The sequence below is a fragment of the Sminthopsis crassicaudata genome, chromosome 1 (genome assembly GCF_048593235.1).
Source record: "Sminthopsis crassicaudata isolate SCR6 chromosome 1, ASM4859323v1, whole genome shotgun sequence".
Classification (NCBI taxonomy): Eukaryota; Metazoa; Chordata; class Mammalia; order Dasyuromorphia; family Dasyuridae; genus Sminthopsis; species Sminthopsis crassicaudata.
Window position 1 is genome coordinate 75,301,325 of NC_133617.1, and position 26,971 is coordinate 75,328,295.

General features: G+C 47.5%; 2 protein-coding genes across 3 annotated transcripts in view; both read right to left on the reverse strand.

The window, feature by feature from the left end:
• Positions 1 to 372, reverse strand: part of LOC141547098 (microtubule-actin cross-linking factor 1, isoforms 6/7-like) — a 45,365-nt gene extending 44,993 nt beyond the window's left edge. Inside the window, exon 1 of the mRNA XM_074275504.1 lies at positions 121 to 372. Within this exon, the coding sequence (XP_074131605.1) occupies positions 121 to 372 (252 nt within the window). The remainder of the gene's footprint in view (positions 1 to 120) is intronic.
• On the reverse strand, positions 184 to 24,903 carry LOC141539530 (microtubule-actin cross-linking factor 1, isoforms 6/7-like). Of its 2 annotated transcripts, none has more exons than XM_074262432.1 (19): positions 24,459 to 24,903; positions 23,552 to 23,923; positions 23,286 to 23,438; positions 20,028 to 20,185; positions 19,372 to 19,531; positions 19,204 to 19,288; positions 16,868 to 17,091; positions 16,652 to 16,771; positions 16,188 to 16,298; positions 13,373 to 13,597; positions 12,207 to 12,410; positions 11,678 to 11,924; positions 11,304 to 11,533; positions 10,919 to 11,041; positions 2,150 to 2,251; positions 1,821 to 1,922; positions 1,431 to 1,587; positions 448 to 606; positions 184 to 318 (listed from the first exon to the last, which is right to left on the reverse strand). In XM_074262432.1, the coding sequence occupies exons 2-18, from the start codon at positions 23,891 to 23,893 to the stop codon at positions 476 to 478; spliced, it is 2,874 nt and encodes a 957-aa protein (XP_074118533.1). In that variant the 5' UTR covers positions 23,894 to 23,923; positions 24,459 to 24,903; the 3' UTR covers positions 184 to 318; positions 448 to 475. The 2 variants fall into 2 exon arrangements, with proteins under 2 accessions (XP_074118533.1, XP_074118542.1); XM_074262441.1 differs by lacking the exon at positions 24,459 to 24,903 and adding an exon at positions 24,015 to 24,400.
• Between the last annotated feature and the right edge of the window lie 2,068 nt (positions 24,904 to 26,971).

Below are 26,971 nucleotides of genomic sequence, written 5' to 3' on the forward strand. Positions count from 1 at the left end.
CCTCCAGAGTAGAAAAGGGACTTGTCCAAAGAGGCAGAGCCAGGGCCAGGGTCATCATCCATGCTGCCTCAGGCCCCAGGAGCCATGGATATTGGGTGAAACAAGAGGTTTGGGACTGACCTGGGCCCGGCTATTCTCCAGCTGCAGCTGCCGGCTCTGACTCTCTCCTTGAACGGCCTCCCAGCGCTGGTCCAGAGTTTGAAGTGCCGCCCGGAGCCCAGCCTCAGCCTCCCCAAGGCCTGCCTGCAGCAGCCCTTGCGCTGCCTCGCTCACCGACTGCACTGTCTGTGCCCTGGACAGCACATCATTCTGCAGCACCTGTGGGGAGGCACCGGGATGGCCCAGGGGTCTCAGGCCAGCCCAGAGGGACATCCCCTAGCCCCTCTCCCCCACCCACCCCACCCTCTCTGGGGACTGAATCCTCCTGGGCTCCTGGGGGCCTCCTACCTGGAGCTTGGCCAGCTCAATCTCACAACTAGGCAGATCCAGGCTGACCACAGCTGGTGCTCCCTGAAGCTGCTCTGCCGTGTGGCCCAGCCACTGTACTAGCTCTTCCAGCTGTGGCTGCAGCTGGCCCAGGCCCAGCAGCGCGGCTTCCAGTTGTTGCTGTGAGAAAGAAGATAAGGAAGGAAAAAACCCGGGCTCCTTCCTTGCACAAGTTCCTGTCCCCATCCCTACACTGCCCCCAGGCACCCCCAATCTCCCCAAAGGTAAGAACACCGCCCAGAACCTCCAGCTCCTTCATCCTTTTAACTCCCAGTGGTCCTTTGCTTTCTGACCTGCTGTCTCTTGTGGACAAACTGGACACAGAATGTTGAGGGTCTCAGCCATTCCACGGGTGTCTCTGACACAGCACTGCCTAAGCTTCCATGCTCACAGGCTCTTCCCCTCTGGGTCAGAACTCATCTTCCCTCCATCTCCTCTCCTACTGTTGCCTTCTCAACTCCAGCTTGGCTCGACCCAGCCCTCTGGCTGAAATGTCCTACTCTCCTCATGGATCACATCCTGCGGACCCCGGCCACTGTTCTTTGGCTCTAAGCTGCTCCAGCCTCTTCCCTCTGGCCTCTGGGTCCCATTGCTGACCATCTCTTGCCATCCCTCTGTGCCCTTTTTCTTTCCTCTCTGATTTCTCCTCTCTCCTTCACTGATACTGGTTTCCCCTAACCATCCTATACTAAGGAACACAAAGTTGTCTTTACCCGTACCAGGCTTGCTGGGGTAAGGCCTTAGTGAGAACCACACATGGGTACATCCATGCTGTTTTAAAGGCCCCTCCAGAAACAAGCCTGACTCCAGAGGAGTTGAAGCACAGGGACTAAGGCGGGAGTAGGGACAGAGAGATGGGATATAGCCCAGGTGTACAGGTGTGGGGACGGGGCAGCAAAAGGACAAAAGTGTGGGGGTGCAAAGAGATTTTGAGTGGCTGTTACCTGCCGACTGCCGGTTTCTTGCTCTAAGTGGTCCCAGCGTAGCCGGAAGTCCCCCAGAAGAGGTGGAGGACTGGGCTCTTCTGGACCCCCCCGGGGCAGGACGGTGTCTCAAACTTTCCACCTCTACTCTGCTCTGATAGAGCTCTCTCTTGAAATCCTGGAGGAGAGAGATCAGCACTCTAATCTCAGTTGTTTTATACATCGCCTCCAATCTTACCAACTCCCGCAGTCCCATTACACCCTCCACCACCAGCCCCTGTGGGGATGCAGGGCTTCCTTTCAGCTCCTTCTCTCAGCCCTGCACTAAGAGCCTCTGATAAACCCTCAGGGACAGTTCCTTCCTCTCGGCCCCTTCCCTCCTCCTTCCTCTCGGCCCCTTCCCTCCTCCACCTTTAGCTCCTCAAGCTGCTGTTTTGCCAACTCCAAGGTGCCCCCCACACGGAAGTCTTGTCCCAGCCGTAACTCAGCTCCTTCCAGCCACGCCAGGAGCCTCTAAAGAAGGGAAAAGAAAGCCTGAAAACATTTTCTTGGACTAGGGAGGGGGCAGAAGGACTGCATAGTCCCTTCTTGGAACCCTCCCTCCCACCTCCAGGAATCCCAAGAAAGTCTTGCCCTGACTGGGGGTGGGGAAGGCAATGAAAAGCCAGTAAAAGGGAATTGCAGGGCAATGCAAAGTTTGGGGGGGAGACTGAGGAGGAGAGCAGGGAGAGGGGCCTCGCCTGCATGGCCTCCTGGTAGCTGAGGGCATCCTGGAGCTGCTCCTCGAGATGCCGATGACGCTCCGTCCACACCCGACTCAGGCTATGCCAGGAAGCGTAGAGCTGGGGGCAGAGGAAGGAAAGGAGATGCTCTCAGGATCCCTGAGAGTGTCAGGGGTGCCAGAATGTGAGCCTCTCCCCCTGAGGAGGGAAAGAGCAGATGCCAGGTGTCTGGGGAGGTGGGGAGGAAGGCTGGCGTTCAGAACTGAGTCCCTCCCCGCTAAGACCACCAGCTCAGCCCGGCTAGAGACGTCTTGTTGTCCTGAGTCGGCTTTAGAGCAGCCAACCTGCCTCGACAGGCCCATGGGGTGAGGTCCTAGGGCTCCTGGAGCTGAGGGTGGGCAGAGCCCGGTGTGCCAAGCCGACCCCACCCAAGATCAGCTATAAAACTTTCCATGATGTTGGTTTTATGCTCTCATGTTTACTGGGTTATCTGGATTAGAGACTGAATATACAGAAAACCCATAAGTGCTTTGGGGGAGAGAATAAGAGAAGGCTTAAGGGAAACACCCCCCAAAATCCTAAGGAGTTTATTAGAGTTGAAAGAGGCTTTCAGAACTTTGGGGCTACTTCATAACCCCCCAACAGGCCATCTGTGTGCCTGCTGGTTTAAGTCTTCCCACGGCCACTCTGGTATGGACTACTTTTACTTTTTTTCCTTTTTGAAGCAAACCTTTCCTTCTCTGAGAGCCTCAAAGATTTGGGCCAGGTCCCTTCCAGCCTACAACCCATGACCCCATGATTAACATGAAGACAGTTCACTCTCTGCCTAGCAAGATCACAGGAGACCATTGTCAATTTAGATAATTCTGAGATTTCGCCTCATTCATTGCAAATTGAATAAAAAGGAAAAAAGTAAAAGTAGTCAATATTATAGTGGCCCATGGGGAAGACTTAAACTAGCAGGCACACAGATGGCCTGTTGGGGGGGTTATGAAGTAGCCCCAAAGTTCTGAATTTTGGTTTGGAATCACACCAAAAAAGTGACTAAATTGTCCATACTTTTGACTAAGTAATTTCCTTACTAAACATATGTTTCCTCAAAGAAGCCAAAGCCAGAAACAAGGTTCTTTGTATACCAAACTATTCATAGCAACACTTCTGGCAGAAAAGAACTTGAAACAAGTGAGCGTCCATCAGTTGGAGAATGGTTAAAAAAATTAAGATATATAAAGGAAATGGAACATTATTGTGTTGTAAGAAAATGGCAAATGCCAGGAAGTTGGAAAAAATATAGGAAAATGTGCATATACTTATATAGAGCAAAATAAATAGAATCTACCTAAAAAGTGATACACAACACGTATAACAATGGAAAAAGTGAAGACTCTAGAGAAGAGATAAAGAATATGTCCTCTTTTTAATGTGGTTGGGAGGGAAGAGGATGGAATACCTACCAGGAGAACATATTGTATATTTTATTCAATAAGTTTTTTTTTTTTGCTTAAATATTCTCTCTCTCTCTGTCTCTGTCTCTGTCTCTCTGTCTCTCTGTCTCTCTCTCTGTCTCTCTCTCTCTGTCTCTCTCTGTCTCTCTCTCTCTGTCTCTCTCTCTCTGTCTCTCTCTCTGTCTCTCTCTCTGTCTCTCTCTCTTTGTCTCTCTCTCTCTCTGTCTCTCTCTCTGTCTCTCTCTCTGTCTCTCTCTCTGTCTCTCTCTCTTTGTCTCTCTCTCTCTCTGTCTCTCTCTCTGTCTCTCTCTCTCTGTCTCTCTCTGTCTCTCTCTCTCTGTCTCTCTCTCTCTGTCTCTCTCTCTCTGTCTCTCTGTCTCTCTCTCTCTCTCTCTCTCTATGTGTGTGTGTGTGTGTGTGTGTGTGTGTGTGTGTGTGTGTGTGTATGGGAGGGGGAATCCGTTTTGAAGAGGAGGAGGAAATGACTATGATGATTCATAGAACATTAAAAAAATAAGAAATAATGGTTGGCCAGGAGATAACAGAAAAGAGGCTAAAAATAAATGTTAACTGGAAGTTTGGATTTTGGGAGAAGAATCTCTAACTATATTAGAGATTAACAGAAATCTGCTCCTGTCAAGACAAGAAGTCAGAGAAAACTTGCTGGGGGAGCAACCTCCTGCTTTCTTTCCTCCTTTCTTTCTCATCCCTCCCCCAAGGACCTGTCCCAAGACAAACAGGGAATACATCCTAACCAATGTTATTAATAGGAGTTAGCAATATAAGCCACAGAGAACTGAAGCCCTCAGTTTCATCAGAAACAGAGAGTGAGGGAACTATAAAAATGGTTCTGTGTTTGTATGTCTTTTGGAGGCAATGAATTACTAAATTTATACAAAAGTTAGCTAGAGGAGGTATAATGAAAGAGAGCTCTTTGTCACTTTTTGGCAGGTCTATGTGTTTATGTCTGATATATATAGAGAGAGACATAAATATATACACATATAATATGTGTATATATAATCTATATGTACACACATATTTGTATAAATATATATTATATATAGACAAGTATGTATGTATATATAGTTCTTTACATATATATAGTTGTCATATATATATACATACATAGAGAGAAATACATAGTTGTCTCATAGCATCACAGATTTAAAGCTAAAAGAAAGCTTAGATTCCATAGAAACCAGACCTTTCATTTTATAGATGAATTAAAAATATCCAAATGACACAGCTAGAAGGTACATGAGGTCCAGTATCTTATCCACTGTACTTTGTAAAGTCTTTGTAAGTAGGGATTGTTCTAGTTTGTATTCCCACAACTTAGCACAGTGTCTGGCATGTAGTGGACATTTAATAAATACTCAGCATTTATTAAGCTCCTTCTTGGATGTCAAGCACTGTTTTAAGCACTTTATAAATAGTATCTCATTTGATCCTCACAACAACCCTGGGAGGTGACTATTTTTATTATTTCCATTTTACCATTGAGGACATTGAAGTAAAGTCCATTGATCTGCCCAGGGATGTACAGCTAGTAGGTATCTGAGGATAGATTCTATTTTCCTGACTCTGGGCTCATGCTGCACCACCTTGCTGGCTCTATCGGAGCACAAAAGACAGTCATTAGTTAGGACAGTCTCTAATTGGCTGGGCATAAACCCAAGATTCCTGCAGCTTTCCTGAATGGGACTCTGGGAAAATAAAAAGGGTATAGATAGGAGCAAGACTCTGGGATTCTAGGAGGAATCATGCTGGCCAATTTGGCCTAGGGAAGATATTAACACATTAGGGTGTTTTAGGAAGCTAATGAGCCACCCAGTCTGCTTTATGGGAGAATCATTAACTAAAGCTTACCACATATATAACCTATGAATGACTCAGCTTCCCCCAAGTTCACAGACATTGGATTCAAAAGATGGGTCTTTTTCCTTTTGGCTCATCATTACTCCCTGACCCTTTATATCATGGCTCTCATAGAACAACTGATTCTACTTTAAAAAAAATTGACAACAATGTCAATATCAACTTTAAGTAATGTTTTATGTTTTTATTTTTAAAGTCCCCGAAATTTAACTCTAGACCTTTTCATTTCTCCATTTCTTTGGCATTTAGAGATGGTAAGAAAATGATGAGGGGTAGAAGAAATACTGACACTTGTGGCTTGCAAGGTTCAAGTAAATAAATACTTGGAGAGGAAAAAATCCTTGTGGCCTGGGGTATATCAAAGAGGATCAAAAAGGAAATCTGGTAGGGGAAGTAGAAGTTGGAGCCAAGGCCCCAGGCAAGAAAAAGAAGATTTTAGTGAGTTAAGACCACGGTCATCATAGGACAGAATGTGGAGGTTCCATATGCTCAGCCAGTCAACAATTCCTATATGGATTGAAGTAAGCCCTGGGGCCTAAGAAAAGAGACTGTCTCAATCAGTTAAAGAAAGGAGCTGTTTCCCTAGTAGAGAAACAAAGGTCTTTCTCTTTTCTGATTTATCTGGGAGAATGGTATTCCTTGCCAAGATGAGAAACAATTACAGAAGGAGAAGGGAATCCAAAACTTTGCCAGCAAGGTGGATAGTGGAAGAACAGGAAACATTAGCAAGAGGAAAAAGCTTGAATCAGTGAACTGTGCACAAGAGATGAGACTTTCCCATGGAGGGTGGAACTGGACCTTCCTATGCACCACAAAAGAATTGGGAGGATCCATAGGTCCCACCAGGATAGAGGACACTTGCTGCTGCCAGTAGAAAGTAGGGATGCCTTATGATTGTTTCAGCTACCTGCTGAAATATAGAGGGAGGGAAGACAAGGTGTCACCAGCACAGAACTTAAGGTTTCACAATGACATTTACCTACATTATCCCATTTGATCCTCACCAATCCTGTGAGAATTACTACATGGTGAGAGATGTGAAAATTATAGAAATCTTGGGAGACTTCTACCTTTGCCCTCACGGTAAATAAGGAAGAGAGTGATGGCTATAATTCAATATACAACCCAGACTTTGCCAGAGTAGGAAATAGGAAAGGGTGGAATTCCATGACCTGAGATTTTAAAGGGGAAAATTGACTCAGGAAATTGGAAGGATCTCAAGAAAGAAATCCTGGTTATATTTCATAAATGGCTCCAAAGATGAAGAAAAAAGGGAAGTTGTCTTAAGACAATGATGTGGCTGCTCAGGGAACCTGCCAATGAAATCAGATTTCAAGAAAATACATACTGAAGAATGCAACAATAGCAGGTAAATTTGGATTGACAACAAAGGAAAAGCAATAATATTAAGAATAGTATTAAGAGGGGGCAGCTAGGTGACCCAGTGGCTACAGCATCAGTCCTGGTCTCAGACACATAACATTTCCTGGCTGTGTGACCCTAGGTAAGTCACTTAACCCCAATTGCCTCGGGGGAAAAAAACTACAATTAAAAGCCAGATCTGATGGCATATAACTAATAATACTAAAGTTTATATTTAGTTCTTACTACAATAAGCATTTTATGATAATTATTTCATCTGATCCTTAAAACAACCCTGGGAGAAAGGAGCCCCATTTTACGGTTGAGAAAACTGAGGCAGATAGATATTAAAGTTACTTGTTTGGGAATTCTCACTTAGTAATCTTCTGGTCACATTTGAACTCAGATCTTCCTAAATCGAGGTTCAGTGCTTTATCTAGTCCCTGCTGCTCAGGAGGAAGAGGCTAAGGGGATTGCTTGAGTCTGGGTGTTCTGACCCATATTAGGGCTAAAGCCATTATTTCCGTTGCCAATATGCCAAGCTCCTGGGACTAGAGGTAAATTTGGTTGCTTGAGGAGGAGGAACCAACCCAGGTCAGAAAAACAGAGCAGGCTGAACCTTCTGAGCCAATCAGTATTGGATTTGGACTCTTGAATGTAGTCCCATCCTGGGGAAGCTAGGGAAACAAACAAACAAACAAAACTCAATCCAGTACCATGAAAGCTAAATCTTTGATGAAGCTGAGGCTGAAGATGATTATTACAGACCAATTAGGACTATTGCTCTGTCATCTTGGACACTATTCCTCTTTGAATTGGGACTCACACCTCATTTTCTAAAGAATACCCTTTCCTGTTTCCCTTTCCCCATTCCACTCATACCTTCTACTTCGAGATTATCTTCCATAAACTTTATTTATTTCATAGCTAGCATTGAAGGCAAAAGGACCTAATCTCAAGTCTCACCTCTGATACATGTTGGCTATGTGACCCTAGATAGGTATCATAACCTGTTAGCAAAGGATTATAAATTGAACCAAAAGTACTGATTTATACTGATAGAGGGAATTTCCTAAGTCTATAACAATGAAACCACAGGTCCTGGCCCTAAATTTACCTCATCTAATTATTGGCATGTTATCTCCCTGTGAGTTCCTTGAGGGCAAGATTCCCCCTTTCTTTGTATCCTCAGGGTGTAACTTGGAACTTCTTAGTAAGCATTTAACAAATGCTTGTTGGGACTTGGTTAACCAAGAAAGGAAATTCATTATGGAAAAAATGTTAACTATTAAGAAGCTATTGGTAGAAATCTTTTAACATCACAATTGTGTTTGTTTGAAAAAACATGAAAAAAAGTCTTAAAAAAAAACCCTCCTCTGATTAGGGTCCAAGCAGAACACATCTAATTCTTCTACATGAAAGCCCTTTGAATATATGAAGATAGATGTCTTCCTTCCCCTGCATCTTCACTTCTCTAGGCTTAATATTTCCAGTTCACTTAACAGATCTTCCTGTAGCATAATTTCAAGGTCCTTGACCATTCTGGCTGCCTTCCTCTGGACACTCTCGTTTAGTAAAGTCCTTCTGAAATGTGGTACCAAAAACTGAACACAATTATTTTTGAAGTGGTCTGACAGGGACAAAAGTATGATGGATGGTTCTATCCTCTGCCAAGTTCTGGTCTCTCTGCTTCCCTAAATGCCCCAAATTGCATCATCATTATTGATTAGCTCTTGATTCATTCAACTTAAAGGGATCTCCAAGTTTCAATTGCTTCTTCGATGAGAGTCCCCTCTATCTCATCTCCCCAAAGTTGTTATCCAGCTTCCATCAGAAAGACTTCCAGTGAGGCGGAGCTCACTGAAGCCTCTGACAAAGCATTCTACTTTTGGGAAGCTCTGCCTGGTAGGAAACTTGCCCTTATAAGAAGTTGAAAAATCTGTCTCTACATAGCTCCCACCTATTGTTTCTACTTTGCTTTCTGGGCCCCAAGCTGAAGAAACCTAATCCTTCTACCATGTGACCATCATTCAAATACTTGAAATATTTCAGATGTTTGTAGCTGTTATGTCCCTAATCCTCTCTGTGTTTAAGACTCTCTATTTTAATAAAGTGATTCTCCTGGGACATAGGTGGAAATCCCCAAGATTTTCTAGTCACCTTTCTTTGTACTCATTCTAGTTTGCCAAAGTGCTTCCTAGGTATGATGTGACATGCTTTACTTAATTGTGAATATTTATTACAAGAGCTTTGTTTTTCTTTTTTTCTTTTTCCTAATGGAAGAAGGAATGGGAGGAGGAAGAAAGTGATTTCTGTTTTTTGAAAAAAAAGAGGAAAAAAAATTTTAATTTAATTTAAAATTCACTACCTTGTTGGGTTGCCCTACCACTTCTAATAACATAGCTAACATTTATATAATAGTTTAATGTGTGTTAGACTCTGTGCTTAATGATTATTATCTCATTTGATCCTCATAACAACCCTGGGAAGTAAATATGACTTTTATCTACATTTTAGAGATAACAACAACAATATTTACATAGCATTACTATGTGTTAGGTACTGTGCTAAGTGCTTTACAATTATTATTTCATTTGGTCCTCACAACTCTAGAAGGTAGATGCTATTAGTGTCCTCATTTTACAAATGAGGAAACTGAGGCAGACATTAGTGAAATGACTTGTTTAAGGTCACACAGCCAGTGAGGTCTAGGGCCAGAAGTGAATCCAAGTCTTCCTGACTCGAGGGCCGTCTCTCAAAGGACTGTGCCATTTAGATGCAGTTGAGAGGCTCAGAAGTAAATAGAACTTTCCAGATGTGGTCTGATTATTACAGACCAATTAGGACTATTGCTCTATCATATTGGACACTATTCCTCTTTGAATTGAATTAGATAAAAGTAGTATGTCTGTTTCCCAGACCATGAAAAACAGTTGGATGGATGATATAGAGCTTGTCTGTTAGCACAGGACAGATGGTAAGAATGTACAAGTTGGGTCCAGGATTAAACAGGAAGAGAAAAATAGGCTGAATTGCCTTCAGAAAACAGCAGAGTTCTTTAAAAGACCTTAAACTCCCCCCAGAAACAAATTGCTGTTTGTGGCCTCAATATGGGCTCACTTGAGACACATGAATTGAAAAAACAATGATGATTATCACACAAGTGTCTTCATATATAACCTAGTCCCCTCCGGCCTTCCCAGACTCCTTAATACCTTGCTCTCCTCCACATACTCTGTGCTTTAGAGACATTGGCTGCCTCGCTAGTCCACAACCAAGATACTCCATCTCTTCACTCAGGGGATTTTTTTTTTTTTTTTTTTTTTTTTTTTTTTTTTTTTTTACTGTTTGTCCCTCTTGCCTGAAATTCTCTACCTCCTTGTCTCTGTTTATGAGCTTCCTCTGCTTAAATCCCACCTCCTACAGGAAACATTTCCTAATGCCTCTTAATTCTAGAGCTTTCCCAAAGATTATCTCCCGTTCATCCTGGATATCTCTTGTTTGCACATAGTTGTTTTCATGGTGTTGTTTCCATTAGACTCCGTGAATTTAATGTCTTTTTTCTTTCTCTGTATTCCCTGTGTTTAATAAATTCTTGGCACACTAGGTGGTTAATAAATGTTTGTGAGCTGAAATAGAAAGGGCAAGGAAGAGGTGCCTTTAATTCCAGCAAACTATAGTACATAACAAACAAGGATCTCTGGAGAACAGGAATAAAGGATGTTGTTAGGGAAATGGATGATGTGTGCACTGGACTTGTGCTAAGGGCAAGGAATGGGAGGTGAGCAGCCAGTTCAAGATGTTGGGAAAATGCAAAGAAAGGCTCTAGTACCAAGCACAAAGCACCTGGGGCCCATTTATACAAGGCTGGAATTTCAGAAAGGGGATGGACAGGAATAAATGGGCTGTGATCTGCATCCATGGAAGGGACCACACAAATTGATAAGATCACAAAATTGAATGAGTTTAGTAATAGTAATAGTAATAGTAATAGTAATAGTAATAGTAATAATAGTAATAGTAATAGCCCCTCTGGGAAATAGACCGGCTTCCCTATCTCTGCCTCACAAGCCTTTCCCTCCCTATCCCCCTTACTCACCTCATCCATGCTTCGTGTCACCTCAGGTCGGTCCCCATCCCCACAGGCAGACAGAAGTTCCAGGCCCAGGGCCCCCAGAGCATCCAACTCACTTTGTAGTCCATCCACCTCCTCCCTCAGGGCCTGGAGAAAGATAGGGAAATGAGTAAGGTCATCTTGACTTTTAAATCTGTGTTTTGTAAGCATTAAGCAGTCTTCCTCTTCCTCAAAGATCCTACTCTTATGGTATTTTACAAAGATCCTAAATGCCCACCCCATCCTGGGTATGAAATTGCCCCTGGGGATTTTCTGGGATATGGGTAAAGGAAAAAGAATAAAAGAGAAAAGAGAAAAAAGGAAGGATTGGGTCTTCCTACCCCTTATCTCCATTTGGTCCAGTAGATACCTGCATGGCACTAAGTCGGCTCCGGATGCCTTCAGGCTCTGGCCCTGCATCCTCCATGTGCAGCACCAGATGCTGGGTATCAGCCAGACTGGTGGCTAGGTCAGCCAGGCCTTGCCAGAACTGCTCTGCCAGAGCCAGCACGACCCGCAGCCAGTTGGCCCGCTCCTGGGCTGCGGCCTGCATCCCTGACCAGCGCTCCCACAAGCGATTTGCCTCAGCCTGAAGCACTGCTAATAAACGATGGGACAGGGTAAGGGAGAGGACCCGGCGGGCCGATGTATAAGACTCGCTATAAGCCAGAAGATGGCCCATCAGTCTGGCCCATCCCACATCCCGGGGAGGCCCCCAGCCCTGCGGGTCAGCCAGCCTCATACCTCGAGGCCCCAGCCCAGCCTCGGGGCTTTCATCCAGGGTCCCAGTGACCCCAGCCCCCAGCTCCTGGGCTCGAACCCGGGCAGTGTCCAGCGCCGCCCCCACGGGCTCTAGCTCGCTCAGCAGCAGACTCTGCTCCCGCAGTTGCTCCCGGATGCGCTGAGCATCAGCCCGGACTGTCCCCACATTCTCCACTCTCCGGGCCAGCTGTTCCAGCTGTTCTGCCAGCCGGGCCAACCTTTCGCTCAGCTGGAAATTTGGGAAGAAGGGGACAGAGGGGCATTGCGGTGCCTCTCTGCCCCTCGGGTGACAAATGACCACAGCGTCCGCCATCCCACTGCACCTTCACCCCTCCTTCAGTCTGGGGCTCCATCCTTGGACCAGTTATAGCTCCGCCCCTTCCCACAGCTTCCCCTTGCACGGGTCCTCTCCTGTCCGCTGCCCCGCCCCCACCTATGCCCTGCTTTCCCTGTAGCCGTCGCCCCACCCCCTCACCGGCTGTACCCACCTTTTCCCGATTGTATCCCTCACCTGAGTGTACTGGGGCACAGTCTGCCCCAGAGTGGCTGCCACGCTGTCCACGCGGCCCCTCAGGGCCCCCAGCTCCTCCTCCGCTGCCTGCCAGGCTTCTTGGAAGGGGGTGCTCTGGGCTGGATTTAGGTCCTTCAGTTGCACGAACACCCGCTGCAGCTTCCCCACCAGGGGCCTGTGCTCCGCAATGGCCTCTCGAAGATGCTGCGGCAGGACGGACCCGGTAATAGGAGACCAAGGCTGCGAGACGCTCCGACCCCAACTCCCCTCGGCATTTGCCGCCCATCAGCCTCCTGCAGCCCCCCGGCATTCGTTGCCCCCCTTTTCCTTCAGACCCTCTCTGTCCCTAATAAACATTTCCTCAATTAAAGTCCATTAGAAACCCTCCAGCTCTGTAGACCTCCTCCCGTCTCCGGATGAAGGACTTTGAGAAGAGGAGAATCAGGGAGAGAATGAGGAGGGACAACAGGAGAGAAAGCCAGGGACTTTAAAAGCTGCCAGGGAAATATCCATAGGACTAAGGAACCTAAGTCCTAACGACCCCATGAAGCCGTGTGATGATGGGGAGCGGGGTGTCATGGACCGGAAAACTACCAAAAACGGGGAGAACAAAGGCTGGTTCCTAGCATGCCCTGTCATGGGCCACTCTAGCCTGGGCGCCTTCTGGCTGGAGAAAGGACTAGAGTCAAGTCTAAGGCTAGGAGAGGGGAGGTCAAAGGATATCCAAATTCAGGAAACTGCCTCTAAAAAAAAAAAAATTAGAGCTGGAAGGGACTTCAGAGGCCATCTGTTCCAAGGCCCTTATTTTACAGGTGAGGAAACTGAGTCCCCCAGAAAATAAATATTTTACAAATGAGGAAACTGAGTCCCACAAAAAATAAGTATTTTATAGATGAAGAAACTAGGTCCCACAGAAGTTAAGTATTTTACAGATGAGGAAACTGAGTCCCGCATAGCCTAAATAAGTTGCCAGATCTTCTAAATTCGAATCCAGAATTCTTGCTACTACCTTGCACATCTTTCAGAAAAAGGCAGTTCTTGTTAAAGGAGCAGGAGGATTCTTGCCCCCTTCTACTGCCTCAGTAATCTCTCTCCCTACCGAAGGTCTCTCTACTAAGGTCTCCAGAATCAGGTGCCATGCCTGATCCCTTGTCCCCCGGACTCACCTGCAGCAATTCCTGCTGCTCCCTGCAGGCCTCAGGGCTGCCAGCCGCTGCATGTGGATTGAGATGGGCCACAATGTCCTGGGCTTCCTCTAGCCATGGGGTCAGTTCACCCTGGGCCTCTGCAAACTGGGCTAGCAGGGAGAGGGCCCGCTCACGGCACAACACTCCCGCAGTACTGTTCTGTTGTACCTCCTGAGCCCGACTGCGAAGGAGCTCCAGTTCTGCCTGCCGACGGGACAAGAGGAAATGTAGTACACTTAATGTAGGAGCTTAGGGATTACAAGTGAAAGGGGACTCAATCACTTGGACAAGACTCAATAATTCAAAGACATTGATGAACATACAGACTCAGAGGACAGTATGTCTGTTCCCTTTCCATCTTTGCCTGCTGAGTTCCTATTTATCCTTTAAGATTTAACTCAATGGACACTTCCTCTAGGAACCCCCCTCCCCACTCCGATTTTCTGCTCCCTCAGGCTTCATAGAATACTTTGCCCTCTGTGATACACTCATCATGGAGAGTTGCATGTTATTATATATATATATATACTTTACAAATCTGCTATGAGGACAGGGGTATTTTGTTATTGAAACTATATTAGCTCAGATTTCTGGGCACAGTAAATTTTAAAAAATGTTTATTGAATGAACATTGATTGAATATCAGAGTTGGAAAGGACCATGGAGACCCTCTAGTCCAACCTGCATTTGACATGAATCTCTTCTACATCTTAGCCAAAAGTAGCCATCGAGCATCAATTTGAAAACTTCAGTGATGGTAGACGGTCCATTTCCTTTTTCTGAACAGCTCCCATCATTAGAAAGTTATTCCTTTCATCAAACTTAAATCTACCTCTCTGTAACTTAGCAGATCGATCCTTGTTCTGCCCTCTGGGGTCAAGCAGAAAAACTTAATTCTCTTCCAGTTAATAATTGAAATAATTAACATGTCCCAACCCAATCTTCTCTAAGCTACATCTCCCCGGTTCCCTCAGGAGATTTCCTTTGGAATCTGCACAGTCTGGCCCCAGCCTCTCTCCTCGGGCTGAGTTCACATGACCACCTTACATGCCTCCTGCTTTGATACCTTGGTGTAGACTGCCCCCTAAGCCTTGAGAATGAACTTCTTCATGCCTTCCTTTCCAGGCTCAGCTCATGTCCCACCACCTAGCGGCAGCCTCTCCCCATTCGCCCTGATTGTTAGTATTGTTTCTATCCTCAGATCATCATGTACAAACTTATGAGGCTACATGTTGTGAGTCCCCTTTCTCTTCCCACCCCCCACCAGGATGTAAGTCTCTCAGAGATTGGGAGTGTTTTGTTTTATTCTGTTTTTATTTTGGATCCTTGGCATCTAGATGATAATAATAATGATAATGATAATAATAACAATAGTAAGTATGAGTCAGGATATAAAATGAGTTCCTTCTGACTCCAAGTCTAGCACTCTATCCAGCAGATTGAGCATATCACACATTAGGTGCTTAATAAATGCTTAAGATTGGATTGGATTCCATCCTTGGGAGGGCACCTCTTTCTCTATACATTCTTCTCCTTCCTGAAATGTGGTATACAGGAATAAACATAATACTCCAAATGTGTCTGATCAGAGCAGTGAATGGAAGGGCAACCCCCTACCTCCCCCACACTTTATACACTACCTGCCCCCCCACACACATCCCTTCCCTTGTTCTGGACACTCTCTCTTACACGGGCTTTTGAGGCTACGGTGTCACACTACTGACTTGCCATGACAGTGCAGCTACAAAAACCCCAGACTAATAGCTTCTCTCACCTCCTCTTTTCTCTGTGTTGAGCCCAAGGATTTTTACATTTATTTCCATGAAATTTTACTTTTATCATTCTAGCCTATCCAGTTCTTTCTGGATCCTGATCTCATCACCCAGTATGTGAACAATCTATCCCAGCTCTGTGTCATTTGCAGATTTGATAAGTAGGCCACATCTATGCCATCATCCAAATGATGGAGGATAAATTTTGGTGAATCATACAACACTCAAGATCAGATCCTTGAGGCCTTCCAAAAGAGACCTCTCTGTGAGTCAGCATTGGACTGTTAATAAATATTTGGGGGGAACTTGTCACTGAATATGCTTTGAATCCATATCTAAATGGGTTTCTCTCAACTCTTTCCACAATGAGAGCAGGATAGACTTGGTGAAATCCAAGAATATAGTGCCTAGAGTCATTAAGTCAAGTTAATAAACAGTGAGCACCTACTATGTTCTAGCTACTGAGGCAAAGAAAGGCAAAACAAACAAAAACAGAACTGATCTACTAGTCTAGGCACCTTATCAAAAACAATAAAATAAAATAAAAAGGACATGACAATAATCAAATGAGAGCTGTTCTAGATAAAGTCATGACAATGAGTCTTACTGTTCTTACTAAATGATTCAAAATCATTAATGAATGAATAAACTTGGGGGTTCAATAGGAACGTCAAAATACCTGAGTCAAAAGGACTGAGGACTCAAAACGGCGGAGAAAAGAGGGTACATAAAGGGGAGGATACCGTTTAGCTATGGCACAGGTGTGGCTGTGGCCCCAGAGAAGGGGAAAGGAGAAGGGGAGAAGTGGGAGACTGAGAACGAGCCCCGCCAGAGCTCGGGAGGCAGTCCCCTCTTCTTGCTGCCTTTGCCTTGGTGCTGGGGGCAGTGAAGACCAGGGAAGTACAGGCTGGAGCCTTCAGGACCCAGATGCCAGGCTTAACTCTTGGGAGACATGCAAGCAGGACTTCCAGGCTGGCAGAGCACAGTTGCTCCAGTTGCCAGTCCAGGGCCCCACCACTCACCTGTAGTTGTTCCTTTTCCTCAGAGGGGCAGAGACTCGGGATTCCAGCAATCAAAAGTCCCAGCAGGCGGGTCCTTAACTCCTGCTTCTGGAGAAGTTCTGCAGCCAGTAGCTGGCAAGTTCAAGCAGGGAGGCAGGTGTGAGGGGAGAAGGGAGAAAAGGGGCAGATGAGAGTAGCGGGGTGGGGGAAGGATAGGGGAGGCCCCTCTTCTCCTATTCTGCCTATCCTGCCCCTTAGCAGGGGGAGGAGAGGAGGGGCAGGTGGAGCCTGGCTCTTCCCAGTCCCTAGGATCAGTAAGTGAGGTCTGTCCCCTCTGATGTATCTGTCTGTCCCTGAAATGGAGGAGATTATAGGCTCCCAGAAGCCAGCTCATTTTACAGATGAGGAAATTGAGACCCAGAAATATAAGTAATTCGCCAGTGATTGCTAGTTAGTGACTGTGGGTCAGTGGGTACAGTGCCTACCTTGTGTTGACTCAGCTGGGCCTGGAGTGCCGAAGCCTCCAGGGTCACTCCATTCAGCTCTTCCACCCGCTGCCCAAGTGCATCCAGACGGCTCAGTTCCTCCCCTACGGCTTTCCGCAGCTGAGGTGGGGTAAAGGGATGAAATGGAAGGAGGGGCTGCCCTCTGGGCCCTGCAGTGCCCCCTTGCCACCCCACTGCTCTGCATCCCCCAGGTACCTGGTCTCTGTCTTCCTGCTCGCCAGGTTCAGCCGCTGCCCATGCCTGCTCGAGCCTCCCCAGCCAGGCTGCCGGCGGGGGCGGCTCTCCAGATGACTGCAGTCGAGTGGCTGCCTCTAGCGTCTGCTCCAGCCGGAGCCTGATGTGGGCCCCGCTCTGCCCAGCCAGCAGCAACCTCACCCGCAGCTCCTCCAGCTGCTCCCGTACCAGCTGGGCCTCTTCCCCTGGAACCCACAGAGCACTGCACTCTCACGGGGGATCCCAGGCCAGGGCACAGGGGTTAAAGGGCCGGGACTCACAGGGGGCACAGTCAAAGCACTTTGACTGGCATCTAGGTGGCTCAACACTGGACCTGGATTTAGGAAGATCTGAATTCAAATTCAGACTCAGACATTTCCTAGCTGTATAATCTTAGGCAAGTCACTTAACCTGAACTCTGTTTCAATTTCTTTATCTGTGAAATCATATTTACTTTCTCAGATTGTTGTGAGGGTAAAATGAGGCAATATTTGTAAAGTCTTTTGAAAATCTAAAGATACTATATAAATGCTAGTTATTATTATTATGATGATAATGATTTTTATTAAAGATGCCACAGACCACAGTCATGGGGGAAAGGGTACAGGAGACATGGGGAACAGAGATGGAGAGACTGCTGTGGGCTCTGCAGCTTTTAACTCCTCCCCATGGCAAAAGCCTGAGATTAAACAAGGCTTTGAGCTACAACGCTCAATGACAGCTGGTTCCTAAGCTGGGCCCACCTGGACTCTTGTTTCCATGGGATCCTGTATCTATGCTCTGTGGGCTCTGAGGAAGATTTAGGTGAGATGGGTGGGTCCCTGTTCCCCCTCAGCTGAGTCTTCCCCTCTTTCACCATCCATCTCCTTTCCAGGGCAGCTGCCACCCACTCCTATGCCAAGCATCTCTGCCCATCTGTTTCCCAACAGAGTGAGTCACAGGAGGGTTGACCGAGGGTTGGTAAAAGCACATGGAGCTGGGTTGCCTGATACAAGCTGTGCTATCCATTGCTCTATCAACGAGCCTTTGGTTACTGGAGGTCCAGGGTACCGGGTTCTATGACTACCTCCTCTTCTGGGCCTTGGGGGTTTCACTGTGTTATTTCTTTGGGTTTTCTCTCAGTTTCCTAATTAAGTTCCTTTTGAAAAAGCCAGGCTTATCTCAACTGAATTTAGATAAATGGGTTTCGTCCACACCTTGATAGTAGATCAACCCTGGACTCTCAGAGGTTGTCAAATGCTTTGCTGAAATCCAAGTACACTATTTCCACCGTCAAGTCAATAAGCACTTATTAAGCACCTAATAGGTTCCAGGTATTGTGGCAAGTAAGCACTAAGGATACAAAAAAAAATGCAAAAATAACACCCCCGGGATCTGCTGTAGGTGCCTTGTCAAAACAAATGAAGCCTGACTTGGTGGGGACGACAAGAGATCCCATCCTGAGAGCCAAGAACATAGTGGGGAGCTAAAGTAGATAGAGGGGATCCAGGGCCCACTGGAGTGCCCAGATCCTTTCTTGCCTGGGACTGTCCCTCAGCAGGAGGGGTTCACAAGTATGAAGAGAGAAGAGGTCAGAAGGGAGCAGGAAAAGGGCAGGAGGCGGAGGCTACCTGGCTTCATAGGAGGCTAACTTGAAGAACTGCCTAGGGCTTCCTCACTAGGGCTGGGATGCAGAGTAGAGAACCCATGAAGTTTCTCAGAGGGCTAAGTCTCTTAGCACAGGGGCCTGCAACAGAGCCTGGGAAGATGGTTTGCCTCTGGGGTGTGCACCTGTGACTAGTCTACCTGGGCTAAAACACTAGAACCTGAACTTTGAGGGGACCTTAGAGAGCATTTAGGCAACTAAGAGCTCAGGGCCAAATCCAGCCTCAATAACTTTAAGTTGGGTTTTTTGGTTGTTTTCATTTTTGCATTTTAAACAAAATTTTATCATTTTTAAAGATGTAAAAACCTTTCTTAGCTCTGAGATTATACAAAAACCAGCAACAGGCCGGATTGGGTGCTAGGCTGGGACTATAATTGGCCAATTACTGGTTAAATCAACCAATCTCTTAAAACAGTCCCAGAGTGGTTAAGAGACACACATATAGTAATCATTTGAACCCAGGTCTTCTGATTCTATATCTTATTCCACTTTTTTCTCTTCCCCCATCTTTCCAAACCTTTATAGCCATATATGTCATCTAGGATAGGAATCATTTAGGAGATGGTGGCTAAGGGGAGGAGGAAGCTGATCTGTGTTTAGGAAGGGGCTCCTCAGTTTTCATCTGGTGACAGGAAAACAAAAAAGTCCTGCCCACCCTCAGCCACTAACTCACCCACCACCAGTTTCAGGAGCCTCTGACCAGTCTCTCGAACAGTCTCCATGTCTGATGCCTTCTGTCGGACTTCCTCACATACACCCTGCCAAAAGCCACATTGTAATTGTACATTTAACTACCTGACCAAGGGGCTCTCCTGTCCCAAAGAGGCACCCTCCCTCATACCTGCACCTGCTCCAGGGCACCCTGGAGGGGCCCTGTGCCAGGCTCCTCCCACCAGAGCTGAGCCAGGAGCCTCTCAACAGGACCCAGCCAGGCCACAAAGGTATCACGAGCTGCTTGGAAACTCCGAGCTGCAGGTACTAACTGTTCAAGAAGCCTCCACCTAGGACCAAAAAGGGAGGAACAGAGTAACTTTAACCATTTCCTTCCCTCCCTCGCAGACTCAATGTTCATCCCCATTCCTGTCTACTGTCCTGTCCAACCACTCCCAGAGTCCCTCAATATTCTACCAATGATTAATGCTATTATACTATTGTTATTTATTTATAAATATTTATATATTTATATGAAAGTATGTCATTGTTATTTATTTATATTTTTTGCTTATTCTCCCAGTCACTATCCCTGCCCATATCATCCACTCATAATCTAGTTACGCTCTCTGACTTTAGTCTCCTTCATAGAATCTCAGTCTCTCCTTCTCGCCACTGTCATCATCTCCACCATTTCCCAGTTTCAGCTTTCCTAACCCTGGTCATATCACACAAACATCTCCCCCCGGCCTCAGCCAGGGGTCTTTGCCACATCATACTACCTTCAGTCCTCCCTCATCCCATCACACTCCCAACCTCAGGCATCCCTCCCTCAAAGATCCTCACCTGGCCTCTGCCTTCTGCGTCAGCTGGTCCCACTGTTTCTGAAGCTTAGTGAGGGTCTCATTCTCTTCACCTCCGTCTCCTTCAGATGGCTGTTCCTGAGTATCTTGAAGGAGCCGCTCCATCCGGGGTCTGCCTTCCTCCAGCAGCCGTTTCAGGAGCTGGAACAGCCATGGAGGGCAGAAGGCGTCTATACTCAGCCCTCAAAAAGTCCTCTCCCAAGGGGCTTGAGCAGGTTTGTGAATGAGCTGTGTCTCATTTAGCTTCTCCAAGGGGATGGGATAGGGGTGGAGAATGGAACCTGTTTTTTCCATACTCCTCTATCTCAGAACTTCATATTTCTACCCAGTTTCCCCTCCTATTTTTCCTATATCCCTGTGACAATCTCAAGTTACTGGCCCATCTCCACTGCCAAACTTCTGAAGAGTCATCATCATTGCCTTTGCCTTGCCACCCACTCATTCTTCAATTCTTCAAATATGACTTCTGATTCCCTCCCTCTTCCCCTCCCCCCAAAAAATTCTGTCTCCTCCAAGGTCTCAAAGGACCTTGTCACCAAATATCCTATACTTCCTCAAAAAAACCAAACCAAAACAAACCAAAAAAACCCAAAAAGCCCTGTTCCCTCTGAAATTTTTAAGAACTTTATCACAAAATACTCCCCCTCCCCCAAAAAACCCTGTTCCCTCTGAGGTTCCTAAGGACTTCATTACCAAATATCCCTAAAGAATCCAATGCAATTTGACTTCTACATTTCTTGTTATTTTTTCTCTTCTTTCGGCTACAAACTCCACACTCTCTTCATTATTGTCCTACCTCTCCAAACATTCCTAACATAGGAGAGTGGCAGAGAGTTAGGAGAGAGTCTCTTATCTTAGCCTTTCTTCCTTCTGTCACGTCTCTTAAATTTCTTTCTACTGCAAAGCTTTGCCTCAGTCTTTTCCTCTCTTTGCTCCTTTGCCCTTGGAGAACTTATCCATTCCCATGGCTCCAATCACCACTTCCCTGTCCAGAGTGGACATTGGAGCTACAAGGAGGAAAAATTTGTAAGAAAAAACTTCCTTATAATTAGAATTGTCCAAAAATGAAATAAGTTTCTGGGAGGAGTACTCTAATCCCACTCATGGAGATAAATAGTAACATAGATTTAGAGCTACAGAGGCCCTTGGAGATTCAGCCCAATCCCCTCAAATTTACAACTGAGGAAATAATAATAACTAACAATATCGCAGTTTACATATTTGATCATCACAATAAAAAGGTAGGAGCTAGTTTATCTCCCATCTACAAATGAAGAAACTGAGGCTAAAAAAATTAAGAAACTTGCATATATGGGTGTCAAACCCATGTCTATCTCTCTCACTGCAAGTCTAGCATTCTCTCCACAAAGCTTTAAGTGGAGTCTAAATAGACTAAAAATCAACCACCAGACCGCTGTCATGATTTGGCTAAAGACTGGACTAGCTGTCCTCCGAGATCCATTCTAATTCTGGGATTTTAGAGATTCTCATGCTTCAGCCCTAAGCCTCTCCAGCCTCCAGACCCACATTTTTCGGCTGCCTCTTAGACATCTCTCTACCTCCTGGCTGCCTTTAAAAGCAACATGAATTTCTGGGACTTTGTCCATGGTGCTGGATTTCAGAAACATTCTGTTGTGGACTGCTTAAGGACAGGTGGGAGAGCAGCTCCATATATGGGAGGGAAAGGGGGAAGGTCAAAACTGACCCACTAGTTTTATTGCCAAAGGAGGAGGGATGATCGAGAGGAGGGAAGCTGCCAATCTTTCAGGTTGGGGATGGACTGAGGGAAATAGCAGGAAGGGAAAGGGGCAGCCCAGGGACCAGATGTTAAAGACAGGGAAAAAAATCGGGAACACATTCAGAAAACACAGCATGAAGTCTGGAAATAAGTGCAAATGTCACTGGCTTTGGGCTGAACCTCTGAACTTTGGTACTTTTGGTACTGTTTGTCTTATTTTTGTTTGCTGCTTTGTGGGACTTGACTATAAACTAGTTAAGTTTCTCTGACTCTGCCATGTCTCTGTCTGGTGTCTATCCTTAAAGTAACCAGAAAAGACAGAATAAGAATTTCTTAATCCCAAGGAGGGGTAAAGAGAATCTCTCTCTCTCTCTCTCTCTCTCTCTCTCTCTCTCTCTCTCTCTCTCTCTCTCTCTCTCTCTCTCTCTCTCTCTCTCTCTTTCCCTCTCTCTGTCTCTCTCCTCTCTCTGTCTCTGTCTCTCTCTGTCTCTCTGTCTCTCTGTCTCTGTCTCTCTCCCTCTCTCTCCTTTCCTGTCTCTGTTTCCCTCTCTATTTCTCTCATTGTCTTGCTCTGTCAGTCTGTCTTTCTGCCTCTCTCTGTGTCTGTCTAATTCTCTTTGTCTTTGTCTGTCTGTCTCTATCTGGGTCTGTCTCTCCTCACTCCCCCTGCCCTGTGTATGTGTGTGAACAATATCTACCTAGGGTCTCCTTCCCTCAGACCTTGAAGACAGTGGTCTAGGTGACCATCAGTAAGATATTAGTAAGACATAGCTCAGTAAGTGGCAAGTCTAGAAATCCAGTGTCACACACAGGATCATGGCTCCAAGTTTGATAATTATTTATATAGTTCCAAACAAAATTCATCATTTCTGGGTGACATTGGACAAGTCATTTTCCTTCTCTGAGGCTCAGTTTCTTCATCTGTAAAGTGAAAAGCTTGGACATAGTGGTCTCGGGAGTTCCTTTTAGCACGAATTCCCCTGATCCCCTCTTGCTCCACCTCTAGAAAAACAACTCTAGAATAAGAGTTTTCTCTCTCTATTGACAACACTAGTCATCATGTCTTCAGGTTACCCATTTGTGCCCCCTACTTCACTCTTATGCCCCAACAGCTTTATCTCAAATCTTTTCAGTTCAAAGCCCTCGTTCCCATTTCTGCTGCTCCAGACCCTCACCACCTCTCAAGTGCATCTTGTCTTGTTCATTTCTGTTTCTCTCTCAAGTTCCCAGCTCATGTTTTGAATGAATGAACAAATGGACGAATTACTGTAAAAAGCATGCCTTTCTAACACCATTCTGAGGAGGGGGTGGGTCAATGGGAACATGTTTATTTAAAAGGGGGGGGGTGTATCTACAGTCGCTGTCAGTGGTCCCTGTGCCCAGAACGTGTAAAATCTCCAGGCTCAGAGCCTATCAGGGCAAAAGGCTACTTTAGCACAGTCTTCTCCCGTCTCCCACCCTTCTCTTGGGCACTCCCCAACCCCTGCCCCTTTGGCCTCCTACCTTTTGCTCCTGTAGTTGGGCACTGGCTACTTTAACCTCAGCAGCTGGAGGCCCTTGTCCTGTCTGTAGTTCCTCCATGTCATCCAACCAGCTCTGGAGAGCAGCAGGAGGCTCGGGGGGTTCAGAAGGAGGAAGGGCTGCCCACTGGGGTACCTAGAGAAAGGGCCAGGGATAGCTGCCTAACCCCCAAATGTCCCAAATGATAATAACGTCCTTCCCATTCAAACCTCCTAACCCACCATGAGTTCCTCGGGACTAGAGCTCACCGGGGCAAGTGGTCCAGCACTCTCACTCAGCATGGTCACCGTTCGGGTGACCGTGGGCTGCCGGCCCCCTGGGTATCGTGTCACCTCCACGATTTCTGTCACAACTGTTTCTGTGACCTCTGTCACTTCTGTCACCTCCCGAGTGCTATGGGCCCTCCAGGCCCATGGGCTCCCTGGTGAGAGGGATGTGGCAGGAGGGGGTGGGGCTGTGGGGGGACAGAGGCCAGCCCCAGGCCCAGGACCTGGCCCTGGCCCAGCACCGCCCCCTTGACTCTTCAGAAACTCTTCCGAGTGATGACCTTTCTCCCCCAGGCAGCTGGGTCTGGACGCTGGGTTACCCATGGCAGTCTTAAGTGGGGTGTAGGATCCAGCCTACGACACAACAGCAAAGAATGCTGAAATGAAGGCTGAGACCTGGGGGGGAGCCCACCAGCACACCAACCCCTCCGCCCCATTCATTTACCCACGTGGTGGAGCAAGGAAGGGCAGCAGAACAGGTCAGACACCCAGGAGCACCCTGAGTGCGGACGGGGGAATGCCGTGTTTGAAGCAAAACCCCTGAGCTCCTGACGGAACCTAAACACACCCTGACGGGCACGATCTGGATAACTGCTTCCCTCCCCTTGTCCCACCCTGAGGCAGGGAAGACACCTTTGGGTTCCCTACCCCTGATGTCCCTCTGGGAACCTGCAGAGGAAGCAGTAGGGCAGGCCAGCCCTCTCCCTTCTTCTGTATTTCTTTCTCAGGTCCCCATTCCCCAGGGACCCCCTTCTTCTAGGACCTGCATTGGTTCAATTTCCCCTAGAGCTCCTCTCCCCAGGGTCTCTCCCAGCCCAGCCCAGCCCAGCTTTTCTGCTCTAGCTCCCCTTCCCCCAGCTCCCAGGCAGGGAGGCCCCAGAGGACCTACCAGAGGACTTCCCAAAGGAGGCGTCTCAGGCCAGGGTAGCAGTGTCTGTCACTCCAAGAGCCCTCAAGACCCGGAGCCCAGCGCCTTTTTTCTACCTCCCGCTCAGCCGAGCTGACAGGTGGCCACGTGGGCAAGCAGGCTGACTGACCGTTAGGAGGTGGGCACATGGAGGAGCAGGGTTGGCTCTTTCCACACCCTCCTGATGGGACCACCGGGTGGTGGGGCCAGGCCAAAGGGCCCAGGGCTAGGTTGGGGGAAGCCAGAGCTGGGAAGCTGGGGCCCCGCTCCTCCCGGGCCAGGGGAGTCACCCTTGCTCAGGCCAGCCTGCCTGCCCAGTGGGGACTTCCTACCCCTCACTCAGCCTTGTCTGGCTTCCCCCCTTAACCCCCGAGCCCTCCTAGCCCACAGCTCTCTGGTATCCCACCAGCCTTCCAGCCCACGATCCGTCTGTCCGTCCCGCGTCTTGGCTCAGTGTTTCCTAAGGTGCAGCCCGCCAGATGGAGCCCCGCCCCTCCCATCCCCTCCTCCCCTGACCCCTTCCCCAACCCTGACCCCCCCACCCCCAGCCCAGCACACAGCACACAACAGGCCTGCCCTTAACTCTTTCCCAACTCCCCCGCCAGCCAGCCCGTTTCCTGGAAACCCGCCAAGGGGCCTCAGTCTCGCAGTCCGGCAGGGCAGAGTAGGGAGGGGAGGGGGATGCCAGCCAGTTGGGGGATGTGGGGGAGGGGGAGCAGCCAGGAAGGAGAGGAGAGGGGGAGGTCTCCGATAGGAAAGCACAGCAGCTTCCTCAGTAAATCACCCAAGGCCTATTTACTCTCCTACTCTGGCCCCCAAAGAGCCACCGGGTGGCCTGAGGGGGACACTAGTCATGGATATGTGCCAGGAGCAGGAGAAGGTGAAGCAACAAGGTGGGCCTCGGAGAGGAGGGCCCGAACAACAGGGGCTCATCAGGGGCCAGGAGGGAGCCCAGGCTCACAGATTTAAGAGCAAGAAGGGACATCAGAGCAATGGGGAGCCCGTGAGGGCTCACGGGGGAGGGGGCTTGTTGTAGGAAATTGGGGGGGGGGGTCCTTCACAGACTCACCAGAGGCTGGGGCAACTGCTGTTCCAACATTTCCAGCCCACAGCGCAATGACAAGACCTGGGCTCTCACGTCCAGGTACCAGGCCTGCCACTCGCTTTGAGTCCAGGACCTGAGTGTGTCAGGACAGGGGACAGAGAGAGTGAGACAATCCTACGTGGACAGCATCCACAGCTCTCACCCCTTCTCCCCTCCTCCCCGTCTGGAGGACGGGGGCGTTACCTGTCAGCCGAAGGCAGTGGGGAGCCCGACCCGGAGCTCTGGGTCTCCACTGGAGCAGACATCTGAAAAGAGAAACAAGAAAAGGTGGTGGACCCTCCCCAAGTCTCCATCACTACCCTCATTGCCTTCTCAGTAGCACTGGTCACTGATGATGAGTCCATCGCCATCATCCCCTCCCATCCTAGCCCTCCCTGAACACTCTTAGTTCTCCTTCCATCTTTGTCACCCCCTCCTGTTTTCTTCACTAGGCACCAGTTTTTCCTTGGCCGTTTTATCCTCTCCACCCCCTTAGTGATCAAAGCTTCCCCATGGGCTCCCCTCCCATTCAAGGCAACAAACATTTGTAAAACCCTTGTAAAGGAGAGAGACCGTTAGGTGATGGAAAGCATCTGGAGTTTAGATACAGTTCTTGTATTCATGAAGTTCCCGTTCCATTGGGAGCATGGGACACATCACAAAGATAATTCAGTGGCTGGCAGGATCTACCACATAGTAAGCCTTCAATAAATGTTTGTTGACTCATGACCATATAAAATAATGCATGATGTGTGCGCCAAGAAGGTGCAAATGCTAGGGAATGGGAGAGAAAACGTCCTGAAAGGCTTGCTGGTGGAGGGGATATTCAAGTTAGATTTTAAAGAATGGTGGGGAGCCAATGTGTAAGGAAAAAAAGGAAAGTCCAAGCTCAGGAAGAAGTAACGGGCAATGAGACAGAGGTCAGAAAACATTAAGTTCAGAAAGGAGCAGTAGGAGATGAGGTTGGAAAGGTTGGATAGCGCAGCTTGTGGAGGACTTTCCTCAAGAGACTCTAGGGTCACTGAAGGGTTTTGAGGAAAGGAAGTAATAAACAGGACAGCATCTGTGTAAGAGGCAGGATTGACTTGTAGCGGTATGCACCATGCGTTACAACAGGGAGTTGGAGGAAGATCCATTAGGAGGCTTCCGCAGGAGTCCAGAAGATAATGAAAGCCTCCACAAAGGTGGTGGCCATGGGCAGGTTGAGTTTGAGTTAAATTTAAGGAAAGGAAGCTCTTGGGAAATTGGGGGCTGACCTGTTGGGTGGTAATGGGTGGGCATGGGGAAGTTGAGAGATCTATTTAGGTGTGATGTCAGAGAAAAAAAAAAACAAAAAACTTCCTAACAATTGAGATATCCCAATGTGGAAAAGGTTGCCTCTGGGGATCTTTAAGAAAAAGGTGGCCATCTT